General features: G+C 39.7%; 1 protein-coding gene and 1 long non-coding RNA gene across 2 annotated transcripts; both read right to left on the bottom strand.

The window, feature by feature from the left end:
- Positions 1-726: 726 nt before the first annotated feature.
- On the bottom strand, positions 727-15,266 carry LOC116763731. Its single transcript, XR_004352604.1, has 4 exons — positions 15,207-15,266; positions 8,865-9,011; positions 8,226-8,316; positions 727-782 (listed from the first exon to the last, which is right to left on the bottom strand). It is a non-coding gene; the product is annotated as an uncharacterized LOC116763731 (long non-coding RNA).
- Positions 15,267-17,133: 1,867 nt separating this feature from the next.
- Positions 17,134-23,137, bottom strand: NDUFAF4 (NADH:ubiquinone oxidoreductase complex assembly factor 4). The gene is made up of 3 exons (XM_032651802.1): positions 22,897-23,137; positions 22,260-22,363; positions 17,134-19,038 (listed from the first exon to the last, which is right to left on the bottom strand). Exons 1-3 carry the CDS (start codon positions 23,030-23,032, stop codon positions 18,751-18,753), a joined length of 528 nt encoding a protein of 175 aa, XP_032507693.1. The 5' UTR covers positions 23,033-23,137; the 3' UTR covers positions 17,134-18,750.
- Positions 23,138-24,740: the final 1,603 nt, after the last annotated feature.

Genomic DNA, 24,740 nt, shown 5'->3' with positions numbered 1-24,740 from the left:
AAGGCTCCTGTGCTCTAGCCAGGCATCAGGGCTGTGCCTCTGAGGTGGGACAGCCAAGTTCAGGACACTGGTCCATAAGAGACCTCGCAGCTCCACGTAATATCAAACAGTGAAAATCTCCCAGAGATCTCCATCTCAACACCAAGACCAAGCTTCACTCAACGACCAGCAAGCTACAGTACTGGACACCCTATGCCAAACAACTAGCAAGACAAGAACACAACCCCAACCATTAGCAGAGAGGCTGCCTAAAATCATAATAAGGCTACAGACACCCCAAAACACACCACCAGACGTGGACCTGCCCACCAGAAAGACAAGATCCAGCCTCAACCAACAAAACACAGGCACTAGTCCCCTCCACCAGGAAGCCTACACAACCCACTGAACCAACCATAGCCACTGGGGACAGACACCAAAAATGATGCAAACTACGAACCTGCAGCCTGCGAAAAGGAGACCCCAAACACAGTAAGTTAAACAAAATGAGAAGACAGAAAAACACACCACAGATGAAGGAGCAAGGCAAAAATCCACCAGACCTAACAAATGAAGAGAAAATAGGCAGTCTACCTGAAAAAGAATTCAGAATAGGGCTTCCCTGGTGGTGCAGTGGTTGGGGGTCCGCCTGCTGCTGTGGGGGACGTGGGTTCGTGCTCCGGTCCGGGGGGGTCCCATGTGCCACGGAGCGGCTGGGCCCATGGGCCGTGGCCACTGGGCCTGTGCGTCCGGGGCCTGTGCTCCACGACGGGAGGGGCTGCAGCAGTGGGGGGTCCTGCGTACTGCAAAGAAAAAAAAAAAGAATTCAGAATAATGATAGTAAAGATCCAAACTCTTGGAAATAGAACGGAGAAAATACAAGAAACACTTAACAAGGACCTAGAAGAACTAAAGAGCGAACAAACAGTGATGAACAACACAATAAATGAATTTAAAAATTCTCTAGAAGGAATCAATAGCAGAATAACTGAGGCAGAAGAACGGATAAGTGACCTGTAAGGTAAAATAATGGAAATAACTACTGCAGAGCAGAATAAAGAAAAAAGAATGAAAAGAACTGAGGACAGTCTCAGAGACCTCTGGGACAACATTAAACGCACCAACATTCAAATTATAGGGGTCCCGGAAGAAGAAGAGAAAAAGAAAGGGACTGAGAAAATATTTGAAGAGATTATAGTTGCAAACTTCCCTAATACGGGAAAGGAAATAGTTAACCAAGGTCAGGAAGCACAGAGTCCCATACAGGATAAATTCAAGGAGAAACATGCCAAGACACATATTAATCAAACTATGAAAAATTAAATATTAATTTAATTATATTAAACAAATATATCAAACAAAGAAAAAAATATTAAACAAATATATCAAACAAAGAAAAATTAAATATTAATTTAATTATATTAAACAAATATATCAAACAAAGAAAAAAATATTAAAAGCAGTAAGGGAAAAACAAGTAACACACAAGGGAATCCCCATAAGGTTAACAGCTGATCTTTCAGCAGAAACTCTGCAAGCCAGAAGGGAATGGCAGGACATATTTAAAATGATGAAGGAGAAAAACCTACAACCAAGATTACTCTACCAGCAAGGATCTCATTCAGATTTGATGGAGAAATTAAAACCTTTAAGACAAACAAAAGCTAAGAGAATTCATCACCACCAAACCAGCTTTAAACAAATGCTAAAGGAAATTCTCTAGGCAGGAAACAGAGAAGGAAACGACCTACAATAACAAACCCAAAACAATTAAGAAAATGGTAATAGAAACATACATATCGAATATTAACTTAAATGTTATTGGATTAAATGCTCCAACCAAAAGACATAGACTGGCTGAATGGATACAAAAAAGGGACCCATATATATGCCGTCTACAAGAGACCCACTTCAGACCTAGGGACACATACAGACTGAAAGTGCATGGATGGAAAAAGCTATTCCATGCAAATGGAAATCAAAAGAAAGCTGCAGTAGCAATTCTCATATCGGACAAAAGAGACTTTAAAATAAAGATTATTATAAGAGACAAAGAAGGACACTACATAATGATCAAGGGATCAATCCAAGAAGATATAACAATTGTAAATATTTATGCACCCAACATAGGAGCACCTCAATACATAAGGCAAATACTAACAGCCATAAAAGGGGAAACGGACAGTAACACAGTCATAGTAGGGGACTTTAACACCCCACTTTCACCAATGGACAGATCATCCAAAATGAAAATAAATAAGGAAACACAAGGTTTAAATGATACATTAAACATGATGGACTTAATTGATATTTATAGGACATTCCATCCAAAAACAACAAAATACACATTCTTCTCAAGTGCTCATGGAACATTCTCCAGGATAGATCATATCTTGGGTCACAAATCAAGCCTTGGTAAATTTAAGAAAATTGAAATCGTATCAAGTATCTTTTCTGACCACAACACTATGAGACTAGATATCAATTACAGGAAAAAATCTGTAAAAAATACAAACACATGGAGGCTAAACAATACACTACTTAATAACCAAGAGATCACTGAAGAAATCAAAGAGGAAATCAGAAAATACCTAGAAACAAATGGCAATGAAAACATGATGACCCAAAACCTATGGGATGCAGCAAAAGCAGTTCTAAGAGGGAAGTTTATAGCAATACAATCCTACCTTAAGAAACAAGAAACATCTCAAATAAACAACCTAACCTTACATGTAAAGCAATAAGAGAAAGAAGAACAAAAAACCCCCAAAGTTAGCAGAAGGAAATAAATCATAAAGATCAGATCAGAAATAAATAAAAAAGAAATGAAGGAAATGATAGCAAAGATCAATAAAACTAAATGCTGGTTCTTTGAGAAGATAAACAAAATTGATAAACCATTAGCCAGACTCATCAAGAAAAAAACGGAGAAGACTCAAATCAGTAGAATTAGAAATGAAAAAGGAGAAGTAACAACTGACACAGCAGAAATACAAAGGATCATGGGAGATTGCTACAAGCAACTCTATGCCAATAAGATGGACAACCTGGAAGAAATGGACAAATTCTTAGAAATGCACAAACTTCTGAGACTGAACCAGGAAGAAGTAGAAAATATAAACAGACCAGTCACAAGCCCTGAAATTGAAACTGTGATTAAAAATCTTCCAACAAACAAAAGCCCAGAACCAGACGGTTTCACAGGCGAATTCTATCAAACATTTAGAGAAGAGCTAACACCTATCCTTCTCAAACTCTTCCAAAATATAACAGAGGGAGGAACACTCCCAAACTCATTCTATGAGGCCACCATCACCCTGATACCAAATCCAGAGAAAGATGTCACAAAGAAAGAAAACTACAGGCCAATATCACTGATGAACATAGATGCAAAAATCCTCAACAAAATACCAGCAAACAGAATCCAACAGCACATTAAAAGGATCATACACCATGATCAAGTGGGGTTTGTCTCAGGAATGCAAGCATTCTTCAATATACGCAAATCAATCAGTGTGATACACCATATTAACAAAATGAAGGAGAAAAACCATATGATCATCTCAATCGATGCAGAGAAAGCTTTCAACAAAATTCAACACCCGTTTATGATAAAAACCCTGAAGAAGGTAAGCAAAGAGGGAACTTTCCTCAACATAATAAAGGCCATATATGACAAAGCCACAGCCAACATTGTCCTCAATGGTGAAAAACTGAAACCATTTCCACTAAGGTCAGGAACAAGACAAGGTTGCCCATTCTCACCACTATTATTCAAAATAGTTTTGGAAGTTTTAGCCACGGCAATCAGAGAAGGAAAAGAAATAAAAGGAATCCAAATCAGAAAAGAAGTAAAGCTGTCACTGTTTGTAGATGCCATGATACTATACATAGAGAACCCAAAGATGCTACCAGAAAACTACTAGAGCTAATCAATGAATTTGGTAAAGTAGCAGGATAAAAAATTAATGCACAGAAATCTCTGGCATTCCTATACACTAATGATGAAAAATCTGAAAGTGAAATTAAGAAAACACTCCCATTTACCATTGCAACAAAAAGAATAAAATACCTAGGAATAAACCTACCTAAGGAGACAAAAGACCTGTATGCAGAAAATTATAAGACACTGATGAAAGAAATTAAAGATGATACAAATAGATGGAGAGATACACCATGTTCTTGGATTCGAAGAATCAACATTGTGAAAATGACTCTACTACCCAAAGCAATCTACAGATTCAATGCAATCCCTATCAAATTACCACTGGCATTTTTCAGGGGGGCACGAATCCGTGTCCCCTGCATCGGCAGGCGGACTCTCAACCACTGTGCCACTAGGGAAGCCCCTATTATTATATTTTTAACATCTTTATTGGAGTATAATTGCTTTATAATGGTGTGTTAGTTTCTGCTTTATAACAAAGTGAATCTGTTACACATATACATATGTTCCTATATCTCTTCCCTCTTGCATCTCTCTCCCTCCCACCCTCCCTATCCCACCCCTCTAGGTGGTCACAAACCACTGAGTTGATCTCCCTGTGCTATGCGGCTGCTTCCCACTAGTTATCTATTTTACGTTTTGTAGTGTATATATGTCCATGCCACTCTCTCACTTTGTCACAGCTTACCCTTCCCCCTCCCCATATCCTCAAGTCCCTTCTCTAGTAGGTCTGTGTCTTTATTCCCGTCCTGCCCCTAGGTTCTTCATGAACAATTTTTTGTTTGTTTCTTTGTTTTAGATTCCATATATATGTGTTAGCATATGGTATTTGTCTTTCTCTTTCTGACTTACTTCACTCTGTATGACAGACTCTAGGTCCATCCACCTCATTACAAATAGCTCAATTTCGTTTCTTTTTATGGCTGAGTAATATTCCATTGTATATATGTGCCACATCCAACGATGGACACTTAGGTTGCTTCCATGTCCTGGCTATTGTAAATAGAGCTGCAATGAACATTTTGGTACATGACTCTTTTTGAATTATTGGAACCTTTATTTTTTGACTAGCTAATTACTTTTACATGATTTTCCCCTTAAATGGCAGCTTCATTCTCCTTAAGACAGTAGCATTAATTAAGACAAACCCTGATCAGCAAGGCTTTCATCTCTCCCTCCTATGAATTCCCATTGCATTGTGTTTATACTTCTTAGGGCACGTATTAAATTCTGCTCTGTAATGGGGTAATTTGTACACTTCTCTTATCCCAACAGGAAGCAAGGACTACATTCATTCCGTATCATAACACTTACCTCTGTACCTAGCTCAGGGGCTTGCACTCAATTAATACTCAGTAATATTCATCAAACAGAATTGAACTAAATTACCATTCAATAAACCACTGAAGTGTTATTTTGCCTTTTAGGTCATAGGCAAATACCTACCTCAGTAGGAAACTAAGTAAGGAAGACTGTGTTCACACTGAGAGTCATGAGAAATGAGTTTGGAGAGATTAAGCAGGCATGGAGCTACTTATAATTCAAAGAACTTGGATTTTATCCTAGGGGTGATGAAATGAATTTAAAGCAGGGGAACAACAGTTTCACAGTTGCAATTTTTTAGAAAAATTAGTCTGGGTGCCAGTTGGAAAACGAATTATAGAGAGTCATGACAGAGGCCAGAAGCTGCAGGTGGGGGTAAGTTAGAGAACAGTGAAGAGGTGTCTGACTTTTTTGGTCTTTGTAATTGGGAGACTGGTGGAATCATTGTCAAACCAACCAAAGTACAACTGGGCAAGGTATAAAGGTGAAGAGTGAAAACATTTTTTTCTTTTTTATTGAAATAGTAAGCATATTATACTAAAGTATGTAAAATGCTTTATTTTGAAATGAACAGCTTGATGTATTTGTACATAGGTATATACCTAATGCAATGTCTGCCCAGATTAAAACAGATAAAACTTTTAGTACCTCTCATTTCCCTTCTTAATCAATAAGTTATTAATTACAAGGGAAAAACTAGTAATTTTACAGAGAAAATATGGCAGATACCACCTTAAACAAGCTGTCAAAGTTAACATCATCCAAATGAAACAAATTGACAGCATGCATTACCTGATATGATGCACTGCAAAGGGCAAAGATGACAACAAATTCTTTGACACTTTTCCCATCACGGGGTATTGCCTATGCCCCCTACCCTTGAATCAAGCCATGCTCTGTGACTGCACTGACAAATAGAGTAAAGAAGTGATGCTCTGACAAGTTCTGATGGTTCTACTTTCTTTGTCCTGCAACATTTGTTTTTGGAACCCAGCCAGTCACCATGCTATAAGAAGCCCATGCCACATGGAGAGCTTGCCTACAGATGCTCTGATCCAGTATTGGCTAAACTCTCAGCCAACAACTAACATCAACTGCCTGTCATGTGAGTGGGCCATCTTGGATGCCCAGCCCAGTTTAGCCTTCAGATAACACCAGTGCCAACCATAACTACACAAGAGATCACAAGGGAAAACTGCCCAGCTGAGCTCCAACAATCTGCAAAACCCTGAAAGATAATAAGGAATTGTATTTCTTAAGCTGCTAGATTTTGAGGTGATTTGTTGTGGAGCAATAGATAACTAAAACAGCAGCTAATGTTGTAAAACTGTAAGTTCCATGAGATTTTGTTATCTTTCCTGCTGAGTCCCTAGCTTCTAGAACAGTGCCTGGCACACAGTAAATAGAGCAATAAATATTTGTGGTGATGAATAAGTAAATGAATAGTTATTGCTGATTTGAGGAAATGATTTGAAAAGCCACTTCTCTCTTAAACACTACAAAGCAAAGTTGAAATGTTTGTCTTCTTTTGGCTTAACAAATTACTTGAGCGAGCAAAGTTTTAATAAATCATGCTATTAATCTTATACCTACATGGAGAAGTGGGTCACACATTTGACCTACCTAAAAGTGGGTCTCTCAATAAATAGAATGTGGCAACCTAAATATTTAATAAAGGGCTCATTAAGGATGTTGTCTTAAAGACTTTAGAATCTCTTAAATCTGGTCCTTTTAAAATCTTTTATGTTAATTTTTCTGTTACTCCTAAAGCACCATGGTCAGCAACAATAGGAAAAATATGTAACAAGAATAACCAAAGAGGAGAAAAGATGCTCATTTGCTTTGGTGACATTGTGGTATTTTAAGTGGTTTTCCATTTCTAAGTACCTTATCTGAACCAACAGCATCAGCTGTGGACCAGCACTGGGAACAGAAAGGCTGAAATAGAAATGATTGAATAACAGATAATGGCCTAAGGAGCAGTAAATAGAGTTAGTAAGAACTGAATACTCTCTGCAGGGGTTTCCCTACACCAATAAAAATCTAAATAATAAATAGGAGCCCACTTGTTTCTTAATTGAAAAATTAAAAAGCAGCATCTGTTTACTCACTAATTCATATAAATTTGTGAGAAATCATAATGCCATATATTGAAAAAACTAAACGAAAAATAAAATTTAAATATTACACAAAACCATACTACTATGCAATAAGCCTCACTGAAAAAATGAAAGGAAACTATAGATAATTACAGAATAAAAATAATGAACTTCATTATATAGTTCAGTTAAATTATTAGATTAATTTAACTGAACTATTATGCTTACCTAGAAATGCAGGAAGGCATTTAAAGAAAAATCTGGCTATGCTATTTCCCATGCATAAGTGCTACAAAGTATACTAAAAGAGCAAAACTGCTCAAAATCATTATCTCTAAATGGAATTTTTACTACCAAACATATATTACATTTAATCATTACTTACTCTTCTGGAGTAAGTAATGGAGGAGGCCTGAGGCTTATTTTACAAATCAATTAAATACTGCTTTTTTTTTTTTTCCTCAGTGACCCCCCCCTCCGTTTCCTGATGTGAATGTCAGTAAGCAATGCTACACGTAAATCCTTTCATTAGTTTATTTTCTTTGGAGCCACAAGCAGAGTTCATTGTCATTCAGGTGGCATTGTGGTGGCTTTCTTCTTTCAAAATTAGATAACATTTCCAAAGGTTATATCCTCTCAAACAGCCAAGAAATATTCCTGCTCCTCAAGACTGTGCACTGTTACCTATTTCCTTTCATCTCAGGGAATACTTCTCAATTTCCAAGTACTGGTTTATCCCATTTGACTAAATTCTTGTCTCCAAATTATTCATCTTTATAGTGATGTACACGTTGCCTTCTTCCTCACAGGAAGTAAGGAAGAATCAATTTTGGTGTTATCCGCTATGTACTTCACAACATTAATACATTAAAACTTACAGAACTTCATCTCTGCTCAGGATTCTGTTCTTCTAACTTCTACAATTCTTCTCATGTATGCTCCCCAAGACATAGTTCTATTGTTGGAGTGCTGACAATGGCAAAGAAAAACCATGGAATTAGTCACCCAAATGCTCTGAATGTAAAGCTTTGGTTTTTATATATGGACTATTGTCCCAATTGTCCTAATGCAATTGGTGCCCTTTTCACTCTCAAAAGTGTTCTAGTTTGGCCAGTAAATTATATGGTGACCCTATTAATGATAGAACTTTGCCAAATCCACCCACTTGGGCAGCATTCCTGAATCAGCTTTCTGGATCCAAGTTGTCCTGCCCACCCTATGATTAACCTCCCTGCCTCTTCCCCTGACCCTGCTAACCCAGACCTTTTCATCTCAAGGAACTCTTTCCTTCTTCCCTTTTTCATGCCCTGGAAAGCTTCTCTCCTTCAAACTCCCTCAAATTCACCCTCCTAACTCCTGCTCCTTTTCTTCTTTCACAGGGAACTTTAGACCCAGACAATGCTGATATTCAAACTGCACAGATGGTCTGCACAATTTGGACAGTCTGGTGCCACCCTGGCCATTAAATATTTTCAAAACATCCTGATCCAAAGCTCATCAACAGAGGAGTTTCTCACCCTTACTAAAGCAGTCAACGACAGCAGAGAAGGCCCAGACACCAATCTTTCCAAAGGTCCACAGACGATTCTCATACACAGTGGGCACTGAGTCATCCTGGCTTCACATGGCCCAGGCACCTTGCGAGCCACCTCACTTAATTCTTTCTTTTCAAAAAATTTTTTACAATGTTGTGTTAGTTTCTGCTGTATAACAAAGTGTATCAGCTATATGTATACATATATCCCCATATCCCCTCCCTCTTGTGTCTCCCTCCCACCCTCCCTATCCCACCCCTCTAGGTGGTTACAAAGCACAGAGCTGATCTCCCCGTGCTTTGCAGCTGCTTCCCACTGGCTATCTATTTTACATTTGGTAGTGTGTATATGTCAGTGCTACTCTCTCACTTCGTCCTAGCTTCCCCTTCCCTCCCTCCCCATGTCAAGTCCATTCTCTACGTCTTTGTCTTTATTCCTGTACTGCCCCTAGGTTCATCAGAACTTTTTTTTTTTTTTTAGATTTCATATATATGTGTTAGCATATGGTATTTGTTTGTCTCTTTCTGACTTACTTCACTCCATATGACAGACTCTAGGTCCATCCACCTCACTACAAGTAACTCAACTTGTTTCTTTTTATGGCTGAGTAATATTCCACATTGTATATATGTGCCCCATCTTCTTTATCCATTCATCTGTCAATGGACACTTAGGTTGCTTCCATGTGCTGGCTGTTGTAAATAGTGCTGTAATGAACATTGTGGTACATGTCTCTTTTTGAATTATGGTTTTTTCAGGGTATATGCCCAGTAGTGGGATTGCTGGGTCATATGGTAGTTCTATTTTTACTTTTTAAGGAACCTCCATGCTGTTCTCCATAGTGGTTGTATCAATTTACATTCCCACCAACAGTGCAAGAGGCTTCCCTTTTCTTCATACGCATTCCAGGATTTATTGTTTGCAGCTTTTTTGATGATGGACATTCTGACCTGTGTGAGGTGATACCTCATTGTGGTTTTGATTTCCATTTCTCTAATGATTAGTGATGTTGAGCACCCATTCATGTGTTTGATGGCAATCTGTATATCTTCTTTGGAGAAATGTCTATTTAGGTCTTCTGCCCATTTTTGGATTGGGTTGTTTGTGTTTTTGATATTGAGCTGCATGAGCTGCTTGTATATTTTTGAGATTAATCCTTTGTCAGTTGCTTCGTTTGCAAATATTTTCTCCCATTCTGAGGGTTGTCTTTTCATCTTCTTTATGGTTTCCTTTGCCATGCAAAAGCTTTTAAGTTTCATTAGGTCCCATTTGTTTATTTTTGTTTTTATTATCATTACTCTAAGAGTGGGACAAAAAGGACCTTGTTGTGATTTATGTCATAGAGTGTCGTGTGAGCAGGTCTGGCTGCACCCTTCCTGTCAGAATGAAGGGCAAAAAGAGAACAAGATTCTTTTGGAATGATGCTTTAAAAAAACGATAGCGTGGGCTTCCCTGGTGGCTCAATGGTTGGGAGTCCGCCTGCCGATGCAGGGGACACGGGTTCGTGCCCCGGTCCGGGAAGATCCCACATGCCACGGAGCGGCTGGGCCCGTAAGCTGCTGAGCCTGTGCGTCCAGAGCCTGTGCTCCGCAACGGGAGAGGCCACAACAGTGAGAGGCCCGCGTACCGCAAAAAAAAAAAAGGAAAAGGAAAAAAAGAGTATTATAGTGTCTGGCCTTACATTTAGGTCTTTAATCCATTTTGAGTTTATTTTTGTGTATGGTGTTAGGAAGTGTTCTAATTTCTTTCTTTTACATGTAGCTGTCCAGTTTTCCCAGCACCACTTATTGAAGAAGCTGTCTCTTCTCCACTGTATATTCTTGCCTCCTTTGTCAAAGATGAAGTGACCATATGTGTGTGGGTTTATCTCTGGGCTTTCTATCCTGTTCCACTGATCTATATTTCTGTTTTTGTGTATCTTTGTAGTATAGTCTGAAGTCTGAGAGCCTGATTCCTCAGCTCCATTTTTCTTTCTCCAGGTTGCTTTGGCTGTTTGGGGGTTTTGCGTTTCCATACAAATTGTGAAATTTTTTGTTCTACTTCTGTGAAAAATGCCATTGGCAGATTGATAGGGATTGCATTGAATCTGTCAATTGCTTTGGGTAGTAGACTCATTTTCACAATGTTGATTCTTCCAATCCAATAACATGGTATATCTCTCCATCTGTTTGTATCATCTTTAATTTCTTTCATCAGTGTCTTATAGTTTTCTGCATACAGGTCTTTTGTCTCCTTAGGTAGGTTTATTCCTAGGTATTTTATTCTTTTTGTTGCAATGGTAAATGGGAATTTTTCCTGAATTTCTCTTTCAGATTTTTCAGCCTTAGTGTATAAGAATGCAAGAGATTTCTCTGCATTAATTTTTTATCCTGCTACTTTACCAATTCATTGATTAGCTCTAGTAGTTTCCTGGTAGCATCTTTAGGATTCTCTATGTAGAGTATCATGTCATCTGCAAACAGTGACAGTTTTACTTCTTCTTTTCGGATTTGGATTCCTTTTATTTCTTTTTCTTCTCTGACTGCCGTGGCTAAAACTTCCAAAACTATGTTGACTAATAGTGGTGAGAGTGGGCAACCCTGTCTTGTTCCTGATCTTAGTGGAAATGGTTTCAGTTTTTCACCATTGAGGACGATGTTGGCTGTGGGTTTGTCATATATGGCCTTTATTATGTTGAGGAAAGTTCCCTCTATGCCTACCTTCTTCAGGGTTTTTATCATAAATGGGTATCGAATTTTGTTGAAAGCTTTCTCTGCATCGATTGAAATGATCATATGGTTTTTCTCCTTCAGTTTGTTAATATGGTATATCACACTGATTGATTTGCGTATATTGAAGAATGCTTGCATTCCTGGGACAAACCCCACTTGATCATGGTGTATGATCCTTTTAATGTGCTGTTGGATTCTGTTAGCTAGTATTTTGTTGAGGATTTTTGCATCTATGTTCATCAGTGATATTGGCCTGTAGTTTTCTTTCTTTGTGACATCTTTGTCTGGATTTGGTATCAGGGTGATGGTGGCCTCATAGAATGAGTTTGAGAGTGTTCATCCCTCTGCTATATTTTGGAAGAGTGTGAGAAGGATAGGTGTTAGCTCTTCTCTAAATGTTTGATAGAATTCGCCTGTGAAACCGTCTGGTCCTGGGCTTTTGTTTGTTGGAAGATTTTTAATCACAGTTTCAATTTCAGGGCGTGTGATTGTCTGTTTATATTTTCTACTTCTTCCTGGTTCAGTCTCAGAAGTTTGTGCATTTCTAAGAATTTGTCCATTCCTTCCAGGTTGTCCATTTTACTGGCATAGAGTTGCTTGTAGCAATCTCCCATGATCCTTTGTATTTCTGCAGTGTAAATTGTTGTTGTAAGAAGTTGTTACTTCTCCATTTTCATTTCTAATTCCGTTGATTTGAGTCTTCTCCCTTTTTTACTTGATGAGCCTAGCTAATGGTTTATCAATTTTGTTTATCTTCTCAAAGAACCAGCATTTAGTTTTATTGATCTTTGCTATTGTTTCCTTCATTTCTTTTTCATTTATTTCTGATCTGATATTTATGATTTCTCTCATTCTGCTAACTTTGGAATTCTTTTTTTTTATTCTTCTTTCTCTAATTGCTGTAGGTGTAAGGTTAGGTTTTTGTTTTTCTGTTTTTTTTTTTTTTTTTTTTGGTAAGAAGTGGATTTATTTAGAGAGAAACACAGTCCACAGAGTGTGGGCCATCTCAGAAGATGAGAAAGGCACCAGGGTATAGGGTTGTCAGTTTTATATAGTGGTGGGTAATTTCATAGGCTAATGAGTGGGAGGAGTATTCCAGCTATTTCAGGAAGGGGCAGGGATTTGCAGGAAGTGGGCCACCGCCCACTTTTTGATCTTTACGGTCCCCTTAGGACTGTCATGGTGCCTGTGGGTGTTTCATCTAGCTTGCTGATGTGTTACAATGAGCATATACTGAGGCTCAAGGTCTAGCAGAAGTCATCCACCATCTTGGACCCATTTGGTTCTAATCTGTTTATGTCATGTCCTTGGGCTATGTCATTCTTTCAAAACTTGTGCCCTGCCCCAAGTTTAGGTTGTGTATTTGTGATTTTTCTTGTTTCTTGAGGGAGGACTGTATTGGTATTAACTTCCCTCTTAGAACTGCTTTTGCTGCATCCCATAGGTTTTGAAAACGTCGTGTTTTCATTGTCATTTTTTTCTAGATATTTTTAAATTTCCTCTTTGATTTCTTCAGTGATCTCTTGGTTATTTAGTAGTGTATTCCTTAGCCTCCACGAGTTAGTATTTTTTACATTTTTTTTCCTGTAATTGATATCTAGTCTCATAACATTGTGGTCCAAAAAGAAACTTGATATGATTTCAATTTTCTTAAATTTACTGAGGTTTGATTTGTGACCCAAGATATGATCTATCCTGGAGAATGTTCCACGAGTAGTTGAGAAGAAAGTGTATGCTGTTGTTTTGGGATGGAATGTCCTAAAATATCAATTAAGTCCATCTGGTCTAATGTATCATTTAAAGCTTGTGTTTCCTTATTTATCTTCATTTTGGATGATCTGTCCATTGGTGAAAGTAGGCTGTTAAAGTCCCCTACTATGATTGTGTTACTGTCGATTTCCCCTTTTATGGCTGTTAGCATTTGACTTATGTATTGAGGTGCTCCTATGTTGGGTGCATAAATATTTACAATTGTTGTATCTTCTTCTTGGATTGATCTCTTGATCATTATGTAGTGTCTTTGTCTCTTGTAATAGTCTTTATTTTAAAGTCTCTTTTGTCTGATATGAGAATTGCTACTGCAGCTTTCTTTTGATTTCCATTTACATGGAATATCTTTTTCCATCCATGCACTTTCAGTCTGTATGTGTCCCTAGGTCTGAAGTAGGTCTCTTGTAGACAGCATATATACGGGTCTTGTTTTTGTATCCATTCAGCCAGTCAATGTCTTTTGGTTGGAGCATTTAATCCAATTACATTTAAGGTAATCATTGATATGTATGTTTCTATTACCATTTTCTTAATTGTTTTGGGTTTGTTATTGTAGGTCTTTTCCTTCTATTGTGTTTCCTGCCCAGAGAAGTTCCTTTAGTATTTGTTGTAAAGCTGGTTTGGTTGTGCTGAATTCCCTTAACTTTTGCTTGTCTGTGGAGGTTTTAATTAATTGCTCAAATCTGAATGAGGTCTTTGCTGGGTAATCTTGGTTGTATGTTTTTCCCTTTCATCACTTTAAATATGTCCTGCCACTTCCTTCTGGCTTGTAGAGTTTCTGTGAAAGATCAGCTGTTAACCTTATGGGGATTCCCTTGTATGTTATTTGTTGCTTTTCCCTTGTTGCTTTTAATATTTTTTCTTTGTATTTAATTTGTGATAGCTTGATTAATATGTGTCTTGGTGTGTTTCGCCTTGGATTTATCCTGTATGGGACTCTCTGTGCTTCTTGGACTTGACTATTTTCTTTCCCATGTTAGGGAAGTTTTGAACTATAATCTCTTCAAAATTTTCTTAGATCCTTTCTTTTTCTCTTCTTCTTCTGGGAACCCTATAATTCGAATGTTGGTGCGTTTAATATTGTCCCAGAGGTCTCTGAGACTATGCTCAGTTGTTTTCACTCCTTTTTCTTTATTCTGCTCTGTGACAGTTATTTCCACTATTTTGTCTTCCAGGTCTCACTTATCCATTCTTCTTCCTCAGTTATTCTGCTATTGTTTCTTTCTAGAGAATTTTTAATTTCATTTATTGTGTTGTTCATCATTGTTTGTTTGCTCTTTAGTTCTTCTAGGTCCTTGTTAAATGCTTCTTGTATTTTCTCCATTCTATTTCCAAGATTTTGGATCATCTTTACTATCATTAGTCTGAATTCTTTTTCAGGTAGACTGCCTATTTCCTCTTCATCTGTTTGGTCTGGTGCGTTTTTATCTTGCTCCTTCATCTGCTGCGTATTTCTCTGTCTTCTCAAATTGTTTAACTTACTGTGTTTGGGGTCTCCTTTTCCCAGGCTGCAGGTTCGTTAATTCCCAGTTTTCGGTGTCTGCCCCCAGTGGGTGAGGTTGTTTCAGTGGCTTGTGTAGGCTTCCTGGGGGAGGGGACTGGTGCCTGTTTTCTGGTCGGTGGGGCTGGATCTTGTCTTTCTCGTGGGCAGGGCCAAGTCCAGTGATGTGTTTTGGTGTGTCTGTGAACTTAGTATGATTTCAGTAACCTCTCTGCTAATGGGTGGGGTTGTGTTCCTGTCTTGCTAGTTGTTTTGTATGGAGTGTCCAGCACTGGAGCTTGCTGGCCATTGGGTGGGGCTGGGTCTTGGCGTTTAGATGGAGATCTCTGGGAGAGTACTCACCGATTGATATTATGTGGAGCCAGGAGGTCTCTGGTGGATCAATGTCCTGAACTCGGCTCTCCCACCTGAGAGGCTCAGGCCTGCCAGAGCATCAAGACCCTGTCAGTCACATGGCTCAGAGAGAAGGGAGAAGAAAGAAAAAAATAATAAAAAATGGTAAAAATTTTTTTTAATTATTAAAATAAAAATAGAAGAGCGCAACAAAAACAATAAATCCACCAATGATAACAAGCACTAAAAACTAAACTAAGATAAATATAAAAATCAGAAACAAATCAGTCTCAGACAGCAAACCCGAAGTCTACAGTTGCTCCCAAAGTCCACCACCTCAATTTGGGAACATTCATTGTCTACTCAGGTATTCTTCAGATTCAGCGTTCATCATGTTGATTGTGGGGATTTAATCTGCTGCTCCTGAGGCTGCAGGGAGAGATTTCCCTTTCCCTCTTTGTTTGCACAGCTCCTGGGGTTCAGCTTTGGTTTTGGCCCCACCTCTGCATGTAGGCCACCCTCAGGAGTCTGTTCCCTGCTCAGACAGGAGGAGGTTAAGCAGCAGCTGATTAGGGCTCTCTTGCTCACTCAGGCTGGGGAGAGGGAGGGTATGGTAGTCATAATTGGAATGCAGGGAGAGCCTGTCGCAGCAGAGGCCGCCATGACATTTCAACAGCCTGAGGCGTGCCGTGTGTTCTCTGGGGAAGTTGTCCCTGGATTATGGGACACTGGCAGTGGCAGACTACACAGGCTCCCAGCGGGGGGCGGGGGGTTGGATACTGACCTGTGCTTGCACACAGGATTCTTGGTGGCAGTGATAGCAGTTCATGCCCTTCTCTGGTGTCCAAGCTGATAGCCATGTCTCCCGCCCATCTCTGGAGCTCACTTAGGCAGTGCTGCGCCTTCTGTGGGAACATGGGGAAGGAATCCCCTCTCCTTGTGCACCCTGAAACAATGGTCTCTTGCCTCTTAGGCAGGTCCAGACTTTTTCCCAGACTCCCTCCCAGCTAGCTGTGGCACACTAGCCCCCTTCAGGCTGTGTTCACGCCGCCAGTCCTCTCCCTGCGCTCTGACCAAAGCCCGAGCCTCAGCTCCCAGCCCCCACCCGACCCGGCAAGTGAGCAGATAAGCCTCTCAGGCTGGTGAGTGCTGGTCACCGCCATTCCTCTGTGCGGGAATCTCTCCACTTTGCCCTCTGCACCCTTGTTGCTGCGCTCTCCTCCGTGGCTCTGAAGCTTCCCCCCTGCCTGCCCCCTGTCTCTACCAGTGAAGGGGCTTCCCAGTGTGTGGAAGCTTTTCACTCTTCACAGCTCCCTCCCACTGGTGCAGGTCCCATTCCTATTCTTTTGTCTGTTTTTTTTTTTCCTTTTGCCCTACCCAGGTACATGGGGATTTTCTTGCCTTTTGGGAAGTCTGAGGTCTTTGGCCAGCATTCGGTAGGTGTTCTGTAGGAGTTGTTCCACATGGAGATGTATTTCTGATGTATCTGTGGGGAGGAAGGTGATCTCCACGTCTTACTCCTCTGCCATCTTGAAGGTCCTTCCTCACTTAATTCTCATAATCCCACAGAGAGACAACATAGGAGCGTAAGGTTTTGAAAGTAACCTACAAGGGTTTAAATCCAGGTTCCAATGTTTACTAGGTAATCTTTTAAAAGTTACTTTAGATTTCTGTGCTTCAATTTTCCCTGTAAAATATGGTTAACAGTACTTATCCTCATGCCTATTAAATTTACTTGATCAATGCCTAGTACAGTAACTGCTTTTAAGATGTTAGCAATTACCTGTTTTACAGTTGAGGACATTTCTAACATCACATGGCTAGAGGGACGCTGAGATCTACATCTAGATTTTTCTGAATCTCAACTGCATGCCGTCTGTGACACCACTACTACCCAACACTCTCCTACCTGTAATAAAAAGCAGTAATAGGCCAATGAATGATATGGGAAGTACTTTATTTTATCATGTGACACACATAACAACAGCTATATTTACAGCCGCCTAACCACAGTGTAGATTTGAATAGGGAAGATGGCTCACAAATAGCAGTATTAGTGATTCAAGTACAAGTATTGACCTTTATTTGGTAAAAGAAAACAGTTTTGATAATTGAGTTATTGGAGTTTTAAAATACAATTTTATATTAAGGATTCTTTTTTTCTTAAAAGAACTAGTTTTGAACCACATATAGGTAGGTATAGTTTATTCACATAATGGGACTGCACTTGAATACAGCTTAAAACTTACCCATCTCAGTCAGTTTTTCTCTTCTCAGCATTACAAATGCCTCATTCCATCATCATGCTGAATTCCTCAGCAACTTCCATACCATTTCCAGGGAAATCCCTGGAAAGTAGGGAATGCCTGTCTTCCCTCAGAAAGACACTGATAACCTGGAATTTTTCTTACCACATTCTCTGAATATTCCCACAACTCACACCTTCTACACTTTTGAGATGTATTTTTTGAAAAAAAACATACCACTAGGACTTTGAAAGCCTAAATTCTGGGCCTGGCTATGTCATAAACTACAGAATAATCTTAGCTAGGTCATGAAACCTCCCCAGGCTGCTCTTCTCAGTTGGAAAAAAATGAGTCGAATTTGTGCAGTCCTTTGTAGTCCTTTGTTGTCTTATGTATCTTCACAGTAACCCTTTGATTTAATAAGGCAGCACTATACTTTTTATAGAGGAAATTCAATCTCAAAGAGGTTATACAATCTACCCAAAATCCCACAGGTAGTAATATCACAGAGCTCAAGTTACACAATCTCACTTAAGACCCTAGTACTGGCACACACTGTGCTCAGAAGTTTGTTAAATGGATGAAGCAGCAATTTCCCTTCCAGTGATCACACTTTATATTTCTACTTGCTATTTTTTCTCTTCTTTCAACCAGCATTTAAATTAGAAAAAAATATATGTATTTGATCACCAAATTCAATTTACCATAGTTCTCTGATTTATCCACTCTTTAAAATTTCCTTGTATTTCTATGCTAAGTCCAGAGAAAAGTTATTTTTTTCAGATAGGTTCCACTATGCCTGTCTCTCTGAAAGTTTTTGAACTTACCTGTTTGTCAAAGCAGAGACTGCTAAAATTTTAAATACACCAATTCCTGTTTATATTTTTAAAAAGTTATTTCATACATAAACTAACCACCAAAATTGGAAGGTGAAGCTTTGAATGTTAAACGAGGGATTCAGGACATTTCCCAAGAGGTTATATATCAATTTAAAAGCTGATGATATGATTTGCCTAAAGTATGATAACTCTTTTATTTATAATAAATTTATACATGTGCTGATTAGTCATGCTAATAAGTTATTGCATAAGAACATATGCCTAAACCAAATTAAAGTTTAAAAGAGAAAAAAATTAATTCTAACAGCAATCCTGAAAATTCAGCAGAGCTCAATAAATAGCATGCTCTCACAAGGAGGGAGCTTAACACATTTGGTAATTTATATAATTTAATATGCTAAAAATGAGAAAATAAACAGGGTACAGGGATGCAGAGTAAATAAAGGAAAAGTTATTTCAAGATTCTCTTCATTTTGATTGTATTGCTTTCTTGCCTTCAGGGGGTAAGATTTTGACTTCAAAAGTAACGAAATATTTGAGAAGGGAATTTACATCTTGCTGTTCTAGATGGTATTCTTCAGCTATTTTCTCAGCAGTCCATGTGTCTGGATAAAGTTTATGATTATTGAGAAGTGTCAGTGCCTCTACAATGGAAATTTTGCCTTTGGGAATGTTATTAACATTCATCATGTCAGAATGATGGTCTTTTGGCAACCTGAACTCCTTTGGCTTCTGAGGTGTTCCAGCATCCTTTACCTAGTATCAAGAAACAAAAACCAAAAAATAAGCTTTCAAGATGAGAGCCAGGATTTGACATCTACTTTCATGATTCTAGAATCTCTATTATTCTTCTTCAAATAAATACTACCCATGATTTTCTAAACTATATTTTCTCATTATAATGAGTCATAGTTCAATGGCACTTTTGCCATATCACCGTTTCATAACCATAAGCCAATCATTAGAAAATTTAGGTAGTTCTAGAAAATAATAATCAAATGTATACCATCCACGTACTACATTATTTCATATATATTAAAAGAACAACAATAATGCACTGATTAGAAAAGATAAAAAACTGCTTTAGAAGGGCAGGATTCTGATGCTGCTCTAACGGCATACCTGATAATCTCCATTCTGTTTCCTAGTTTTGTATTTCATATTCAGTGCCTCCAAACACCTTGAATGAATTCAAATATTGCTAGAGATCTTGCCTCTTCAGAGAAAATAAATTAATGCCTCTAAGACCGCAATAAATATAAGTAAAACTACCTATAACACCCATTCTTTCCATCTGTTTGTCCTGCCCAAGCTTAACCCTTGCATTTGTGCTCTGTATTCCATTCCTCTATCAGCTACACCAACCATCCCTCTTTACCTTTCCTTTCAAAGGCACCCTGCCTATTACTGCTGTTTGGTCAAAATATGAAAATGCTGTAGTCACCAAATTTTACAAACACCCACCAAACCCAAAACCAACACTTTTTTTATGACCAGTTTCCTTCTTTTTAGTTCAACTTTAAAAGAGATACTTGTGATCTCAAATCCAGAAGATTAGATCTGCATCCAGAGGACACTTTTCAGGCTTTATCTGAACTCACTACAGCACCTGACATTGCTGACCACTCCCATGGACCCACAACTATCTTTCCTTTGGTTTCCATACCACACCTTTCCTAGTTTTCCATCTGTCTCTGTAGTGGTTCCTTCTGTTTCCTTTGTGGACTATTTCCCTTCAGATGCCCCGTAAATGTTAGTGTGCACTAAGTTCTAGCCCAGGCTGTCTTCTCACTCTACACATTCCTCCCAAGCAATCCCACACACCCCCTTATTATTATTATCTACGTGTTAATGACTCTTGAATGTGATCTCAAACCTCGACCTTCCTCCTGACTTCCAGATCCAAATTCCCAAATGACAAATGACATCTTTACTTGGATAATCTATAAGCACATCAAAATCAACATGTCTAAAACTGAACTTATCCCTTTCCTCTGAAAATCCGATACTATCCCCATATCCACTAGCTCGGTGACCATTACCACCCACCTCCCATATCCCACTCCAAAACCCAGAGCTTCTCTTACGTGATACCTTACATCTCCCCCCTCTCTCATTACAGGCAATCAACGACCAAATCCTGCTGATACTACCAAAGTCCCTCTCAAACCCGTTCACTTCTCTCCCAGTCACTAAATCACCCTTGTCCAAGCCAACGTCTCTTACAGGAACTACTGCAAAACCCTGGTCTCCTCTAACTAGATAAAATGCATTTTGTTCCTTCCCAGCCCACTCTCAAAACCGTCCCCAGAATGAAGCAAATCTGATGTCACTGTTCGACAGGAAACTCTTCAATGATTTCCCACTGCACTCAGGATAAAACCCAAATTCCTTAGCAAGACAAATCAGGATCTTCATGATCTGGCCCCTGTTACTCTCTACCCCACCTCATTTCTCCCAAATGCATCCCTCATACTTTCTCCTAACTGTACTGAACTCTAAAGGCATCACACTCTCTCCTACCTTCATACTGTAACTCTGGCCTGAGATACTCCTAACAACTTCTTCACTTTCCACTGATGTCCAGGGACATCACAAATCATTAAGAAAATTATGAACTGCCCAAAAGAAAAAAACGTACAAAGAACATAAATAGGCACTTCAACCTTTTCTTCATTATCACTCTGCATGAGTCTTTTCAGGCTTTTCCTAATACCCACCCCCAAGAAATTTTAATACCACTGTATGTATCCTATGTATTATAACTACATTTCTGTGTTTTATACATAAGAAGTGTTCAATGTTTTTTGCTCCCCAAGAGCCAATTTTCGAATGAATAAGTACATGTGAGAGAAACAATACTTAGAAGTATTATCTAACTCCTGCCTAAAAATAACATAAAGAACGTGAACATCAACCCCATACATATATTTCTTATGAGTATATGGTGATAATTGAACTCTATAACTGCTATTGTGTGCAAAAATTTACATACCTTATTGTACATGAGTTTTATATCTCTTCTCTAGTGAAAATCATACTAATAACTTTATCTGTGCAAACCGTCTATTGCCTATCTACAGAGACAAGCAGAGAATTTTAGAATGGAAAGATAGGAATTGTCACTGGCAATTCCCTCTCCTTCAATCAAACTCTTCCTCCTACTTAGATCCTTCCTGCCCCACAAACTCATCTGGTTAACTCCCACCCATCCTTCAGGCCTGAGTTTGAATGTCACTTCCTCAGAAACCATCCCTGATCCTTCAGTCTCAAAAAAGTCCCTCTGATATGCTCACTGTGCCTATATTTTTCCTTCAGAGAATTATTAGTAACTATGTACCTATGGTTGCTCATCTGTTTAATGCCTGTGTCCCTCACAACACTATAAGCACCGTGAAATCAAGGACTAGAGATGTTTTGTTCTTCTCTGTATGCAAAGCACTTGTACCTGGCACTTACATACAGGTTCCCGTTCCCAGTGTATTCTGTGATCTCCCTATCTTTACGTATTCTATCTTAATAATATTCTTAAAAAACAAAATTAAAAAAAATCAAGCACCAACAACACAACACTAAAGGAATCTCTGATATTAAAACATACCTCAATCCACTGAAGTATGAGAAAATAGTATTAAAGCCCTCCCTTGGTCATTCCAATGACAATCACTAGAAGTACCTTACCAAATCTTACAAATTCTGAAATAATACCAAATAATTCACCAAGTTGCACACAATCAATACTTTCACAAGTCTTTTAGAATTTCGGAAAATATCCAATGAACGGAGGCGTATGTGTCTGGCTTAGACTGCTGTACTTCAACTTTGCCAATGCTCTGCATTCTGGTCAGAAGCACACTGACAGTTTTACACTTGCAGAGCGCTCACTCTTTTTTACTATTTGCCACACTTCTCTTGGTCATTCTCCTGGAGCCCCAAAGGGTTAAATTATGTATTTACTCAATTAAAACACACATTACCTGAACAAAAGACACGGGATCTTTGGAATCGACATACACATCTTTTAGTAATGACAGCAGTTTGTCATCTTTTCTAGCAATTTCTCCCTTAATTTCTGGATGGCCTAAGGAAAGAAAAAGAATGTCGCAATATTTAAAGCCAAAGAAAGTTTCCTCTAAGACCCTAAACACTTAACACAAGACAGTCACTTTTAACTTTTTGCTTAATCAACAATCACTCGAACACTACAGAACATGTTTTAAGTGTAACTCAAAATGCTAGGTCAAGCTCGGTGTCTATCAATCTGTGAAGACATCTAGAGAGTTCTCTTGCACACGATCCCTTCTGATTTTGATTCCCTGTATCAAGCCACTGAGCATTAAAGACAAAAGCCGGGGAGGGCGGGGGCAGCGGGGGCACAAGCTAACACCTCCAGGACTACGAAGTAGGCAGAGCTGCCGCCTCCACCGCGAGCGCAAGGGGGCTGTCTCAATGTCACCGGCCTGGTGGCTCCCCCTTCCCGCGCTCAGCTGACCCGAGTGACTGCAGCCGACCCCGGTCACCCCCACCACTGGACGGAGGTCCACGGGCGTGGAACAGCCCAGCCCGCACAGGGAGCCCGCACCGCGAGGCCCCATGCGCCCTGGCACCACTTACTGCTCATCTGCTCTCGCAGGAGGTTCTTGGTGGAGGGGTGCCTCGGAGCGGGGGAGGGCTTCATCCTGCTGATTTCCCGTTCCACCCGGTTCTCTAGGTTGAAATTCCTGATGGCGCGAGTCACCGCAGCCCCCATCTCTTCATAACATGATGCCCTTAAATTCACACCACACGTGGTTAAACACCGGCCCGGGCGACCTCCGGGACGCACCGGAGCGTGAGCATGTCTGGGGTCGCTCTGGCCGCGCGCCGGAAAGCGGACGCTGATTGCGCGCCGTTCGCCCCCCAGCGGTCGGGAGGGCGCATGCAGCGTCTCCGCCCAGAGTATCTCAAAGGGAGCGCGACTTCCTCCGGGGCGTGGATGTGCTCCCCCCTGTGGCCGCTTCCGGCGAGATGGGGCGGGACTTAAGGTTCGGACACACGATGGCTCACCTTTCCGGAGACTGGTGGAGTCGGGCGGGAAGTTTTAAAGCAGTTTCACGTCGGGCCTCACCCCAGATTTTCTGATTTAATTCCTCCCAAGTGAGTCCCGGCATTGGTTCAAGCTTCCCTTGTGATTCCAAAGTTGCGGGCTGAGAAAGTCTAAGCAAATTGACCTTGAAGTCCTTTCACAGGTCAGTGCAACCAAAGAGGAAGCCAGTAAAAATGGAACTAATGGCACCAGGGTGACGGAAGATTCTAAAATGGCCCTTTCCTGCTTTTGTGAAAGGAAATAATGAAAGTTTAATCATTCTCCATGAATATTTGTTCTGTCACTCTTTTATTTAAATATGCCTTATTTTCCTGTCCCCTTACCTGATGAGTTTGAATCTGAGCTGTGTTCTCTTTTTCCATAATCTTTTACATCCCTCTCTCATAACCCTTTTGATCTAATTGTATCAATTTCCGTTATGCTGACCTTTCCCTTCTCTGTGTATTTTTGATACTAATTTGTGTTATATCTCCATACTATTAAGTACTGAGTCACCACGTCATTCCCAAGCCTATTTCTCCTTTATTCTGCTTTCCTCATTCTTTTTAAGCCAGGGAGACCTCCTTTAACTTAATGAAAGGAACAGACAATAGGAAAAAAACAAACATAAAAAGCGAGTGCTGTACATATTTCCTTTCTCTTTCTCTCTGTCTCACTCCCTCTTTCCCTTTCTCCCTCTTCCTCCTCCTGTTTCTGAATGGATTATTGTGTTGCTGCTTTTCTTTAAGATTCTTTAGAAATATTGTCATTAATCCATAATCAAAGAACCCACTAGGAAGTAGCACAGTTTCCAAAGGTTACAGTAGTTTTCAGACTGTGGCTGCAAGATCTGTTTTTAGTGTTCTCAGCTCTCAGTGAAATGAAGGTGGCCTCGGCCTGCAGCGGCTTGAAGCAGGGTTTCAGTTCCTGGCCAGTGATTGAGGTCTGGTCGTGGCAGTGAGAGCACCGAATCCTAGCCACTAGACCAGTGGTCAGTGACAAGGCCCTGGTTCTACAGCTTTGCAGAAAAAGAATTCTCACAAAGATGGAAAGTAGTGAAACAAAGTATTTATTAGGAGAAAAAAAGTACAGTACATGTGGGTAGACACACGGGTGGGTTCAGAGAGGGTCGCACCCTCGTGGCAGTTTGAATCACTTTTATGGGGCATTTGTTCCGGGTTTCCTTTGACCAATCATTCTGATTTGCCTGGTTCAAAGTCCATATTTGGTATATCTCAGGATCTTCCCATGTGTGCACACACATCTCTTAGCCAAGATGGATTCTACCGAAGAGGCATATGGATAGACAACATCACCTGGCATCACTCCCCTTCTGACCTCCAAGGAGCCTTTCTATGCATGTGTAGTCGGGGAGGTCTCCTGACTTTGAGAA

Source organism: Phocoena sinus, chromosome 12 (genome assembly GCF_008692025.1).
Source record: "Phocoena sinus isolate mPhoSin1 chromosome 12, mPhoSin1.pri, whole genome shotgun sequence".
Classification (NCBI taxonomy): domain Eukaryota; kingdom Metazoa; phylum Chordata; class Mammalia; order Artiodactyla; family Phocoenidae; genus Phocoena; species Phocoena sinus.
Note: the sequence above shows the minus strand (reverse complement) of the source record. Positions and strands in the feature narration are given on the sequence as shown.